This window comes from Bicyclus anynana, chromosome 16 (genome assembly GCF_947172395.1).
Source record: "Bicyclus anynana chromosome 16, ilBicAnyn1.1, whole genome shotgun sequence".
Classification (NCBI taxonomy): domain Eukaryota; kingdom Metazoa; phylum Arthropoda; class Insecta; order Lepidoptera; family Nymphalidae; genus Bicyclus; species Bicyclus anynana.
The window spans coordinates 13,061,901-13,076,717 of NC_069098.1; the positions used below are offsets into that span (position 1 = coordinate 13,061,901).

Here is a 14,817-nt window from a genome sequence, read left to right on the forward strand (position 1 = left end):
AAAACTGTTTCCAAGCTGTTGACTGAACTATATTTTTGTATGTAACGAATAAACCTAAAAATACTGCCCCCCCCCCCCCCCCCTCCGTAGCCAATTCTCTTTCTACGATCGCTAACGCTTCGAAAACTAAAAAGATGCATGGGAATGACATGTGCTATCGACAGGTCAAGATCTGTCATTCCTATACATTTTTCTAGTTTTCGAAGCTTTTTACTTGACTTGGGAGGCTGGAGCGATTTTACCCCGTATCCCCACGGGAACGGGAACTACGCGGGTGAAATTGCAGCGCGTCCACTTGTAGTACTTAGTTCATTCGTTATATGACCCCAGTCTAGCATATTTTCTTTAGAACTTTATATTGCGTCTTACAATAAGCGTAAACAACGCCCAAGTCGCCGCTTACTTCTCTTGTGTACAAGTTGTTTACTGACTGCTGTACTGAGGGTATTGTTTATAGTATTGTCTTTAAGTCCTAACTTAGAAAATAATTAAAGACTAGCGGACGCCCGCGACTTCGTCCGCGGGAAAGCCTAATACTACCCTGCCCTACTTCCACTCTACAGCTACCCTACCATACAGGGGATGAGTAGGGACCCAACCCTACCCTTAACCTACCCCTAACCTACTACTACCCTATCCCTACCCTACCCCTACCCTACCACTGCTCTGCTCCTATTGATCGTAGCGCGATGAAAAGTATACTATAACCTGCCCAGGAGTATGAAGAATAATTGTACCAAGGTTAAAATCCGTTCAGTAGTTTTTGTTCCTATAACGAACAGACAGACAGACAGACAGGCAGACAGAAAGACAGACAGACAAAAATTTTACTGATTGCATTATTCGCATCAGTATCGATCACTAATCACCCCCTGATATTTTGGAAATATATTTCATGTAAAGAATTGACTTATCTACAGATTTATTATAAGTATAGATTGTATACCTAATTAACTTGAACGTAACTCCTATAGGGTCAGTGTGCCTAGTGGGAGTTTTCAATATTTTCATACTGTTACGTTGACGTTTACGCAAATTTATATGGAATTGAAACAGTTGTGCAGTAGTGCTACTAGATGGCGCTGTTTCAATTCCTTAGAAATTCGCGTTTACGTTACGTGACGGTAATAGTATCAAACTGCCACTAGGACCTCTGAATTCAAAATTAGAATAATTAAATAACGTTACTTTATGACGTTACATAGATCATATAGAGGCTCTCTTTCTCTCTCTCCCCTTCTTAAGAGAGAGACAAGTCTTAACTGTGGTAGGTAGTGGGTACTCTATTAGCGCCCGTGACTTTATCCGATGTCTTCAATATTGTCATATTTCAACCATTTCCCACAACATCCTGACCGCAATTATACACATAAACCTTCCTTATGAATCACTCTATCTATTGCTGAAACCGCATGAAAATCCGTTTAGTAGTCTTTGATTTTGTCGTGAACAGACAGACAGGTAGATATGGCAGAGGACTTTGTTTTATAAGATTTATAGATTATAGATAGAAGATGTATTTATAGATTCACAATGTTTCTCCTTTATCTATGTAACTGACATGATAATTATAATCTAACTATATACAAGTGTCATTTAATACAAGTTTGTTTGTTTGTAAACAAACTAATCATCAACACAATGATCCAAATGAATGGGTACCATTAATATTTACATAGAGGACCACCATACACGATCCCGTGCTTAGAGTGCTAACAACTCGCCGACTATTTATGGAGTTACGGATTTTTTATGAACAGATTACTAATTATTGTCTATTGACATTTATAATTTGCTTTGTCACGTGACTTTGTTAAATGTAAATTACATTATGTTAGCGGATAACCGCGACTTCATCTACGTGAAATTCAGTTTTTCACTAATCCCGCGGAAACCATGTATTTTTCCGGGATAGCTCGATAACCTTTTTTATCTTACAGTGCCGTTACAAAGATTAGCCTAGACAAACGACGAAAATTTTAAAAAAGCTTAATTATCTTTTAATGTCGTGGCAGGGCACATAGTTCGAAGGTCCTAGTGTGCTGGAAAAGCGTACCTGGTACCCCGTGCCTGCTAGAAAGCGCAGAGTTGGTCGACCCCCCACCAGGTGGACTGACGAAATCAAGTGAGTCGCAGGGATTTGCTGGATGCAGGCGGCTCAGTATCGTGATGTTTGGTAGTATTTATAAAAGGTCTATGTTCTAAAGTGGACGTTCATCGGCTGATATTATGATGATTGATAAATATTTGGTCAGTCCATATCGAATAATGTCGTTTAAGTTTGACATTCTTATTTATTTATTTATTTTACTTAGGCACTTTTAGTAAACGTAGGCATGCCTGTCTGAACTGTATACACATGGAATCTGGATAACTCTTGAACAGACTCTTATAGAGTTTCACAAATGGAAAAAGACTTAAGTTTATATACCTACTTCACTACCTTATATATATAATAAATACTTAGGTAGTTCTAAGGTAGGAAAGTAGTTACTAATATATGAATTGGGATCGGACTTTTACAAATCTTGCCTCAGGCCCAAGGTCTCGGGACGGATAGGGCTAAACGGGGCTAAGTGATAGCAAATACTGACACTCATAGATACGTAATCCAGTACATGACACTTCTATTTTTAGAAAGGTCTAAAAGCACTCGATGTTTTCGATTCGGGTTCTTTCGTGACTGAACAACATTTTTATACGACTAGAATACTAGTAGTAATTGATAACAAAAAAGTTATACTAAATGTGATGTAGAATCATTTTTAATTTACTCATTTAGTTTGAAATTGCATATTATATGGTAACTAGTTCACTATGTATACTGATTTTTTAAATAAAACTCGAGGAGCACTTTTCATGATGACTGTGTTTTTATTCGCCATCTTGGAGAGAGAGACCCAGAGATTGCGAGAACGAGACGGCCAATGCGTCGTTCGGAAATAAATAAAACATATTATTATAATTCAGTTCTGAAATACTGAACAGAATCTTAATATCCCCGCGGAATCCATTAGTAAAACGCATTCCGCGGGGAGCTAGGATATCATTAGCTAGATCCTTATCACAGACCATCCAAAATGTATTATCAAATTCACTTTCGGCTTGGCAAAATCTCTTTCTTTTTTCCTATAAACATTTCTATGTCAATAAAACAGAAAGCGGGTCGTTATGTGCAAAATTAAAAAAAAATAGTTTGGATGATCGCGTTTTTTCAATTCCTGATTATTCATTTCGGACACAAAATTACAATTTGAAGAAAATTGTGGAAAACAAGGTTATGGATGGGGATCTTAAAAACGCCGCCCGCATATTGTTCTCTAATGATACTTTAGCTCCTTTCAATGAGGTAACTCTGGAAGCCTTAAACGAAAAGCATCCTTCACCAAATACCAACACTTTGCTTCCAGACCCACCACTTAAGCGTTCGTTTTTGCAGATAAAGGATGAGGAGACTTACGCTGCGATAATGTCATTTTCTAGTGGCTCTGCTGGTGGCATGGACGGCATAACTCCACAACATCTAAAGGATCTTGTGGCAGTTACTGCTGGGGACGCCGGCAGAGCGCTATTGAGTGACATTACCAGACTTTGTAATCTCATGTTATCGGGCGAGGTAAATTCATCCTTTTTACCATTCCTTTACGGTGCAAGGCTTTGTGCTTTTAATAAAAAGGACGGTGGGATCCGCCCCATCGCTGTTGGTTGTACTTTTCGCCGTTTGGCGGCAAAATTAGCGTGTAGACACATTGTCACTACCCTAAAGGAAAAGTTTCAACCTATTCAAGTAGGGTTTGGTAGTAAAGGTGGTTGTGAGGCAGCAGTACATTCGGCTCGTACATTCTTAAAGAATGGCGAGGTTAAAGTACTGCTGAAAGTAGACGTGAAAAATGCTTTCAATTCTTTGGATAGGGCAACTTTGCTGAACGAAGTTTCAACGCATCTTCCTGAAATTTACCCATATGTTTGGCAATGTTACAGCTCAGATACCAAATTGTTTTTTGGAAATAACGGTATTAAATCTAGTGTAGGCGTTCAGCAGGGGGATCCTTTAGGTCCAGCCCTTTTCAGCTTAGGGATACATAGCCATATCTCAAATTTAACATCTAAATTTAACATATGGTATCTTGATGATGGAACTATTGGAGGCAACGTGATTGATGTCTTAAAAGATCTTAACGAAGTTAAGCAAAAATTTAGTCAAATTGGTTTAGAACTAAATTACTCGAAATGTGAATTATTTTTCACGGAAAGACTGTCGCAAGAACGACAATACTGGCTTTTGAATTATTTAATAGAATTGCTCCCAATATTAAAATAGTTAACAAGCAATCACTTTGCCTACTTGGTGCTCCTCTTTATGACGAAGCCATTCAACCCAATTTGGATCAAAAACTCAAAACATTTTCGGCTAATACAGACAAATTGGGCTCTCTAAATTCTCACATAGCTTTTTCGATTCTAAAACATTGCCTTTTTGTACCTAAATTAATGTACGTTCTACGTTCTAGCCCAATTTGGAAATTTCCTGGTCAACTCGAAAATATGGATGCCACCTTACGAATCACACTTGAAAAAATTCTAAATTTGCATTTTGATGATCAGTCTTGGAACCAAGCTACTTTACCGGTCAAATACGGTGGCATCGGCGTGCGAAAAATTTCTAGTGTTGCTCTTCCGGCTTTTCTTTCCTCTGTGCATAGTATAAAAGAGCTCAGTTCTCGTATTCTTAATTCCAATTCAGTTTGCATAACCTATGCCACAGAGGCTCTAGAGAGTTGGAAGGTCAGATGTCCCAACGTTGACATCCCAAAGGAACGTACTACACAAAAACTTTGGGATGCTCCATTGGTTCAGCTGACACATGAAAATTTAGTTCAAAATCTTACAAGTGCTGTAGATAGAGCCAGGCTTCTAGCATTATCCGAAAAGGAATCTGGGTATTGGCTCCATGCCTTGCCATCGAAAAATCTTGGCACTTTATTAGACAACGAAAGTTTTCGTGTGGCTCTAGGACTCAGATTGGGTACACCATTGTGTTTAGAGCACAAATGTCCATGTGGGAAAGAGGTGAGTAAATTTGGAATCCACGGGCTTTCATGCCAAAGGAGTGGCGGTAGGCTATTTCGGCATGGCTCTCTTAATGACATAATAAAAAGGGCTCTTGCCACCATAAATATTCCTGCGCTAATCGAGCCGTTAGGAATCAGTCGGGATGATGGCAAGAGACCTGATGGATTGACGCTGGTTCCCTGGGAAATGGGGCGGGCCCTAATGTGGGACGCTACATGCGTCGACACATTAGCACCGTGTCATATCAGGGAGACAGAATCAAGACCGGGAGCCGCAGCAGAAAAAGCTGAAACCAGTAAGTGGCTCAAGTATGCCTCTCTGACAGAGAGTTACATATTTGTACCTTTTGCCGTGGAGACCCTTGGGCCATGGAGTCGCAGTGCCAAAAAATTTTTCCGTACTATTTCACCGCGGCTTGTTGCCTCGACTGGTGACAGAAGGGCTGGCTCATTTTTTGCGCAAAGGATCAGCCTGGCTGTCCAGCGCGGAAATGCAGCCAGTATTCTTGCCACCATTCCACGTGGGCATGATTTGTATAGTTATTAGGATAAGTTAGCTTAAGTTCCTTATTGTATTCTTTCTCAATAAAAAGGTAAAAAAAAAAAAAAAAACAGAATCTCGAAACTTAGTAAAATAACCTCAAAATTAGCTCTTGACCTAGAAAAGTTATAATTTAGCATAGTGAATCATACTCCAGCTATCCAATAATGTAATATTTTGAATTAAGATGATTTTGTTACATTATTTTTAATTGCCACGTAATCACGTTGTAAATCTTTCGTTCACTGGCTCTTAGCACTCATTCGCACGAGAGTTTTTTTAATGGACGTTAAAAAAGCGTTCAAATATAATACGAAGTTATATGAACGTTGCTCGAAAAAAAGCGTCGTGTTTTAAAAACCCTGTCGTGTGAACATGTACTTACTTGGGAATGCATTTGTTGTATTTTAACGCTTTTTTAACGTCTGTTAAAAAAAAATCTCGTGCGAATGATCAGTAAAAAGTGTCACGTTAAAAAATTACGGAAGTGTGTATAAATAAAATGGGCTTGTATTTGTGGTTCATGACAAAATGTCGGAGGACACTTTTTCAACTTGATCAAGAGTTTGGTCCTTTCAATTGTTTACTCATTCATTTAGACTTTTACCGGCTACTTTTTAACCGACTTTAAAAAAAGGAGGAGGTTCTCAATTCGAGTCTATTTTTTTTTTGTGTGTATATTACTCGATTACTCAAAGACGCCTGGACCGATTTGAATAATTCTTTTTTGTTTGAAAGGGTATACTCCTGGAATGATCCCATTGTCATCATGTCAGGATCTGATGATGGGATATACTAGGTATATCTTAATGAAGGTCTGGAGTCGATCTGATGATGGAGTCGCAACACACACGGGGGAACTCTTTACCGGTTTATAATAGTTACCTTGATATAGTCTTTTACCGGCTACTTTTCTTTAATAAATAAAAAAAGCTGGACTTAACCCGACTATCGGAATCGCTTTTCGTTTTTCGTATACATCAAAGTATACATTCTTCCTCATACACCTTTAAGTATAAATCATTTCTTACTTTTTACATTTATTTACATGGGTTTTTACATTTTACTTACTTTTACAGTTGTTATGTGTGACTTTTTCATAATGAGAAGAATTAACATAAACATAGGTTTCTTTTAAAGTCGTTCTATTTTTTTTTTAATTCAGAGATTACTTAGGTAGGTCTATTTGTCTATGGAAAAAAGGCCCTTAGTGATTTCGCCTTTAAATTTTACCAACAATGGTCGAGTGTGTATGGTAACACATGGTAACACATTGTTGTCTCACAATGGCCTCAGATATATTTGTGCCGTGGGAAGAGGTTAGGTGTTTGGCACCGATATTGGCTAGTTTCTATGTGTACCTAATAAATATCGTTGCGCTACCTACCTGTATTTTTTGGAGAAAAACCTTTTTAAGACAAGTTAGACATTTTTGGAATTGGGAAAAAGTAGTAAAAAAGTAGTAGAAAATATTAAAAAAACCCAAATTTATTTTTGCTTGTTTGGGAGTATATAGGCTATGAAAATAGTTTTAACAATGTTAAGCTATATTATAAGCGAGTAACATGATATATTACATACCTGTTAACTCATGGAAAAAGGATCGCAGGCTGAACCCCGGGGCGTCCACACTAGTGTCTAATAATGGCAGGCGTCCACAGATCTTACGTATCGGACAAGACGCATCTAACGGATTTTAGTATTATTTGTATAGAATACTAGCTGACGCCGCGCGGTTTCACCCGCGTGGTTCCCGTTCCCTTGGGAATACGGGAATAATATATATATATATATATAACCTTCCACTATAAATGGGCGGTCTAATACTGAAAGAATTTTTGAAATCGGACCAGTAGTTCCTGAGATCAGCGCGTTCAACCAAACAAACTCTTCAGCTTTATAATATTAGTATAGATAAGTGCGTGTGAAAAAGTCCACTCCACTCCACTGATCCACATCGTATGGATCGCATCAAACGGATTTTATCTACCGTAAAATTCAAAATCCGTTTGTTGCAATGCGTTCGATACGTACGATGCGAATCTGTGGACGTTTACCATAAATATGCATTTTCGAATGGCTAAATACTTCATAGGACAAACTTATCATAATTGGGATAGGGAAAAAAATCACTTAACATACTCGTTAAATGCATCCACTCCTAATATTATAAATAAGAGTAGTAAAGTAGGTATGTTAGTTGAACGGCTTAAACCGCATAACGATGTTAAAGTAATTAACAATGAGGATGAGAACTAACTTTGATTGCAATTTATTGATTGATACCCTTCTGAGCAAAGCAAGATATACTGCAATCAAAGTTAGATATGCGTTATTATGTAAGTAGAAACACAAGGTCTTATCTTCTCCACCTCATCGGTAATTCATGTACATCGTTCTGCGGTTTACGCCAAGCATATCTAACCACTTCTTGTCTTGTCTTCCTCAGAAGGCCTCTCGGTGGCCGATAGTATGCCTGCCGATACTTCTGGCGGCATCGGCCTGCGGGAGCGACATCCTCATGGTCACCATGGGGGGCACCAAGTCGCACAAGATACCCTTTCTGGAGCTGGCAAGGGGTCTCATTAGAAGGTAACGTTGTTTTATCACCTAATTAGATATGTCTCTTTCTCATCATTATCAATCCATATTCGGCTCACTGCTGAGCTCGACTCGGGGTTAGGCCAAAATAATCCACCACGCTGGCCCAATGCGGCAGACTTCACACACGCAGAGAATTAAGAATATTCTCAAGTATGCAGGTTTCCTTACAATGTTTTCCTTCACCGTTTAAGACACGTGATATTTAATTTCTTAAAATGCACACCTAACACACATAACTGAAAAGGTCCCGGACCGGATTCGAACCTACATCCTCCGGAATCGGAGGCAGACGTCATATTTACTGGGCTATTACGGTTCACTATATGTATCTTATCTCCTCATATCTCTCGATTGGAGCACCGTAGTGGGTCTAAGTTCCATATTTCCTCCCCTAATAGGAGGGAGACTCTGTCATCAACCCATATTAGGCTTATTGTTGCGCACGACTCTCCTCTCAGAATGATAGGGATTAGGCTAATATAGTCGATAATGCTAGTCCAATGCGGATTGGCAGACTTCACATACTACGAGAATTAAGAAAATTCTCAGGTATGCAGGTTTCCTAAAGATGTTTTTCCTGTACCATTTGAGACTCGCGATATTTATGAGGTGCATGCCCCAGATCGAATTCGAACTTCCGATGGCTTCCCCATCAAAGGCAAAGGTCATATCCACTGGGGTATCACGGCTTCTAAGACCTGAAGTGTCGTTAAACATATTATCACTATGATGACGATGTTACCAAATGATTTGAAATTTTAATTATCATATTAACATTACAGGAACCACAACATAACTCTAATCAGCCCATTCTCGCCCGACTTCCACATCGAGGGTCTGGAGGAAATCATCCCGGAGGGCCTGGCCTCGTTCGTCCGCGGATACATGACCTTTGACCTGGTCGGGGCGAGGATGAGGGGGGAGGAACCCCTGCCGTACAAGGATATCGTTAGATACGGTTATGAGGTACCTACTTACCTTTTTGTCAGTATTCATACTTGAAGCATATCAGATTCTTTCAATGTTACTACTGGACTGATTTTAAAAAATTCTTTTACCACTGGAAAATTACATTTTCGGCGAGTATAAATACGAATGAAGTAGTAAATAAAGTACGTGGTGTCTTCTATGTTGCTCCCGTTGGTGAATGTAAAACATTCATGTTCACCACTCTCATATTTTCCGGTTGTGCGTGAATCGGACCCACGGCTTGGATGTAGTTGCACAATTTCAAGGTGATTGAAGTGATGAAGCAATCTAAGATGGAAGCGAGCTCACTTGTTAGGAGAAGGAAAACCCAAACCCCTAACTAACTAACTTCGTTTTGTACATGACAACATCCAGAACGCTAAATCGCTTGGCGGCTTACGGTATAACCTTTTGGTGTTGATAATTAGGGTGGTAACTAGCCACGAGCGAAGTCTTCCACATGTCAAAAATCATTTGAAGGGATGAAGATGACAAGGAATATTAAAACTGCAAGTATAAGGACACAAGAGTAGAGGAAGGTTATATCAGAGGTGGTTGGAGTAAGTGATAATTATGTGTGATGATGAGTTTTGGTATCAAAAAAGCAAATGAAAGATAATGAATATTTTTCTAACCTCATTTAATTATCACGGAGATAAAGATAAAACGACAAAAGTTGATATAGAACTTTTTCTTTTACCGAAAAATACAAATAATCAAATTGAGGAACTCCTAATTTGAAGTCGGTTAATAATAATAAATAATATGCCAGTTCTCTTCCAGGCGTGTGAAGCCTTCCTCAGCGATTACGAGATGAAATCCTTCTTACGATCAGGAAGGAGCTACGACTTGATCATGTTGGATGGAGCCTACCCTGAATGTGCCCTCGGTCTGGTCTACCGAATGAAGCTGCCATTCATGTACATCAACACAGTGGGCTTCTACGCTGGCCCAACCAGTATATCAGGGAGTCCAGCACCTTACTCCGTCACTCCCATCTTCGCCAAAGCCTTTACTGACAACATGGGGCTTGTTGACAGAGCGTTGAATGCCTTTTGGCATCTCGGAGCGTTGTTGGGCCACGGGATAAGCGTGACAATTCTGCAAGGAGTACTTAGAAGACATTTTGGGCCAAATATGCCACATGTATACGACATGGGGAAGAATGTCAGCTTTATTCTCCAGAATGGACATTACTCGGTGTCGTACCCGAGACCGTTTTTGCCGAATGTGGCTGAAGTGGCGTGTATACATTGCAAGGAGTCGAAAACGTTGAATTCTGTAAGTATTACATAATCTACAACTATTTTATAACATAGTCCGCCGTCTGTCTGCGATAAACTCAAATAGTGCTGAACAGATTTTATATATATTTTTTTTACTTATAGCCCAGTGGATATGACCTCTGCCTCCGATTCCGGGGGTGTGGTTTCGAATCCGGTCTGGGGCATGCACCTCCAACTTTTTCAGTTGTGTGCATTTTAAGAAATTAAATATCACATGTCTCAAACGGTGAAGGAAAACATCGTGAGAAACCTGCAAACCTTTTTCTTGATTCTCTGCGTGTGTGAAGTATGGCCTAACCCCTCTAATTCTGAGAGGAGACTCGTGCTCAGTAGTGAGACGTATATGGGTTGATAATGATGATGATGAGATAGATTTATTTTGTCAAGATTTTGTGTAAATCGGTTGAAATATGGTGACAATCGTAGGAAGTGTCTAAAAAAGGTCAAGTCGCCTCGGAGCTTTTATCGAAGACGCTGCCTAATCCCTTCAAGATATAATAAAACAACGCATTGTGGGATATTCCTCTTTTATAGATGTATAAAAAGTCATAATCTTTGTTGTAAGGATAGCTTACAATACCCGCTTTATCTTCGAAAACGATTTTCTCGAGGATGAAGGCGCTTCAGTTAGTTTTAGAATAAAATGTTTAATCTCAAGGTTACTTCATTTTGGTACATTAATTCAGACCTTCGCAATTAATTAAGTTACTACAGAGCTTATACACTTTGTAAATGTAAGTGACATTTGAGGAAGAGTAAGCTTTTGTTATAAATAATTAAAACAATTGCTTGCCAGTGTAGCCTTTGTGTTTCAAATTATTAAATAGAACAGTTATGCTTACCAAAGAGTTAAGAGACCCTTAAAATTGGACTTTAAATGGTGTTTTTGGAAGTATTTTTTATTTTATTGGATGGCGCTTCGGGTCATGAAAGGCGTTCATAATATTTCGAGGAAAATATAAAAACAAATACAGGCGGTTTATTGTTTGTACTCGTACCTATCCTTTATGCCGCCCATAGCGACCACGGTCTAAACTCAATAATTGCCTATCGTATTAGCTTATGGTAGTGGTATGGACTGGAATAGGCGTAGGTCTGATTAACACAGAGTTTCTAATGAAACTGGCTTTGTTGCGGTAGCTTACAAAACATTCCCGTAGCCCAGTCATCAGACGATGAGTTGGAATAACGTGGTGTTTTAGTCGGTTTAAGTCTAACATATTCGTAACTTTCCTGCCTCCCCGTTGCGAGAAGGTATCCATGAGGATTTCCCCACGTAAAAAAGGGTATCTAATGGATTCTCAGCCCTAGGAACCTCTTCTTAAGCCCAGGCATATATTGTTTATTCATGACCATACTATCAAACTGTATGTATGTGGTATTCATGACGAGTTGGACAAAATAATGAACCTATAATGAACATGGATGGTGAATCAGTTTCAATGCTATGCCTGACAAATTGGTCCATGCGTCAGGTAACCCAAGAGCTGGCGCTTATTTGGCCCTAAGGCCAAGGCCTTGCTATCCAGAGGGGTAATAGTGCTAGAGTATTGGGTACCTTGCCTCTGGGTGAGCAATTAGATGGTATGTGTTTGTTATAATTATTTTATTTATTATAAATTTAAGTGTAATATACTGTGTAATCAATAGATGTTTAAATTCAAGTAATAACCTTGTTGAACTATTATTATCGAACGTGTCGGAAACGGGTTAACATCAGAAAAGGATTTAAAGGGCTAAACATTACCAATTTTTAAATTAAAGTATGTCAGGTCTAACAATTCCCACCAAAAATGTTACCAATAAATCCTTGAATGGCAGAGTGAAGTCCCGGACTTGTGACCGAAGAATGTAGGGTTTAACACTCCCCTTCCCATGAATAGGTATCAAAGTTCGAGTACTATGGTCAATTCCCAACAAATGACATGTTTTTCAGGATCTAGAAGACTGGATATCCGGTGCCGGTGACGCCGGCTTTGTGTACGTGTCCATGGGATCTTCCGTCAAAACCAACAAAATGCCGTTGTCGGCACACCGTCTCTTCGTTGATGCTCTAGGGAGGCTGCCGCAGAGGGTGCTGTGGAAACAAGATGGCGTGCAGAATTTGACCAACATTCCGTCGAATATACGCCTTTACAACTGGCTGCCTCAACAGGATTTATTAGGTAAGCTGACACCGCGTGGTTCTCGTGGTTCTCGTTCCCGTATGAATACGGGGATAATATATAGCCCATAGCCTTCCTCGATAAAAGGGCTATCTTACACTGAAAAAAACTTTCAAATTGGACCAGAATTTCCTGAGATTAGCGCGTTCAAACAAACAAATTCTTCAGCTTTATATTATATAGTAATAGTAATAGTATAGATTCCTCAAACTATGATCTTAGACAATGGCGAAACATTAATCTGAGGTCCGTGGCTAATTAAATGAGGTCATAAATATTGTCTTGTTTAATTTTTTTTTTTTCATGTAACATTATTATTTACTAGCGGACGCCGAAGACTTCGTCCACGTGGAATTCAGTTTTTTACAAATCCCCCGGGAATTATTGATTTTTCGGGGATGAAATGCCTATGTGTTAATTCAGAAACCTATTTTCATTCCAAATTTCAGCCAAATCGCTTCAGTAGCCGTAGCACAAACACTTACATATACACACATCCTTACACACAAACTTTCGCCTTTATAATATTAGTGTAATGGGAATTTAGCTTTAACCTTTCAGTATAGGGGGTCATGAGCTTAATATTGGAATTATTGTTTTCGCAATTTGTAATTCTACTACTTTCACGCCTAAACGTCTAAAAACTTAACGATTAACATGGCTATATTTCCCCGTATTTCCACGGGAAAGGGAGCAGGGAAAAAGTGTATAAAAACGCTAGATTACTATAAATAATTAAGTCAATTTGCTATTCACTGTCAAAAGTAAACAATTTACTAATACTAAGTTAAATTATTATTATATTCAGATCTGAATCAGTGATTCCGATTCTATGTAGTTCAGATTATTTGATATTGTTGAAATAAGATTAATGTAATGACGCACTTTCATTTTCCAGGTCACCCCAAAATCAAAGTGTTTATCACCCACGGAGGTCTTCTCAGCATGTTTGAAACAGTCTACCACGCCGTTCCCATCATAAGTATACCAGTCTTCTGTGACCACGACTCCAATGCGGCCAAGGCAGAGCTGGACGGCTATGCGAAGAAACTAGACCTTCAGCATTTGACATCAGACAAACTGTACAGAGCTATCAAAGAAGTGATAAACGAACCTAAATACAAAATCCAGGTTAAAAAAAGGCAGACTTTACTCAGAGATCAGAAAGAAACTCCCTTAGAAAGGGCTATCTATTGGACTGAGTATGTATTAAGGCATAAAGGTGCTTACCATTTACAATCTCCGGCCAAAGATTTGAATTTCTTTCAATACTACATGTTGGATGTGGCATTTGTTGTCCTGATTGCGTTGTTTACAACTTTAGCTCTTACGCTGATTGTGGTAAGGTTAAGTTTCAAATGGCTAGTTGATTACGTACAAAGCAAACGTGTGGGTAGTTTGATAGACAAGTCGAGCGATTTGTTGAAGAGGTCGACGAAGTTGATAGACAAATCGTCAAATAAGAAGAAGTTATAAATACTAAACTAAGTTACAAATTAGTTACCAGAAAAGTTACCGATAGAGATTAACAGTATTCGCCAAGTTTACTATCATGAAATCTCATACTTTGGTTACTTCAACTCCTTACTAACTAAAGGGGCTGGACTCACCGAGAGTTCGAGGTTCGATACCCGCGTGCTGGACTATTGTCGTGCTCACTCCTAATGTCAGCCACTGACGATCAAGTAACCTCACATACCTGCAGCGCTAAACAGCTTGACAGCCAAAAACACTGATCGTGTATTGGTCGAGATGTGCATGCGACATCATGCCGATCGCGACCAACATACGATCAGTTTTATCAGACGTCATGCCGTTAGCGCTGCAGACATGTGAAATTACTTGATTGTCAGTGGTTGGAGGGAAAAAGGAATATTAGTCATATTTAAAAAATATGGCAAATATACTTAAAAATAAAGTTTGAAAGATCACCTTTCGGGTAATTTTTTAATAATTTTATGAGATTTTAACCAATTTCTTGTGTCCACGTGATTCTAGGTTTCTAAGATTTTTTATTGTGATGACAGATTAGGTATTAGGGAATGTTATTTGTAAATATTTAATTTTAGGTTAATAAAAGCTTTATTGCGCAAATATTTTTACTTATTTAATTAAATATCCTAATTTTTTTGACAGCCTCCGTGGCGCAGTGGTATGCGCGAAGGATTTAGGTACAAGAC

The 14,817-nt window shown here is 38.9% G+C and overlaps 1 protein-coding gene across 2 annotated transcripts in view; it reads left to right on the plus strand.

Moving 5' to 3' along the window:
- The window catches only part of LOC112057832 (2-hydroxyacylsphingosine 1-beta-galactosyltransferase), a 52,900-nt gene extending 38,169 nt beyond the window's left edge, over window positions 1-14,731 (plus strand). Inside the window, exons 3-7 of one of the 2 annotated variants that reach the window (XM_024098384.2) lie at window positions 8,063-8,205; window positions 9,000-9,183; window positions 9,970-10,467; window positions 12,409-12,637; window positions 13,536-14,731. In XM_024098384.2, coding sequence (XP_023954152.2) covers window positions 8,063-8,205; window positions 9,000-9,183; window positions 9,970-10,467; window positions 12,409-12,637; window positions 13,536-14,113 — 1,632 coding nt within the window. In that variant the 3' untranslated portion in view covers window positions 14,114-14,731. Of the gene's footprint in view, window positions 1-8,062; window positions 8,206-8,999; window positions 9,184-9,958; window positions 10,468-12,408; window positions 12,638-13,535 lie in introns of those variants that run through there. The other variant, XM_052886111.1, reaches the window with a different exon arrangement.
- Window positions 14,732-14,817: the final 86 nt, after the last annotated feature.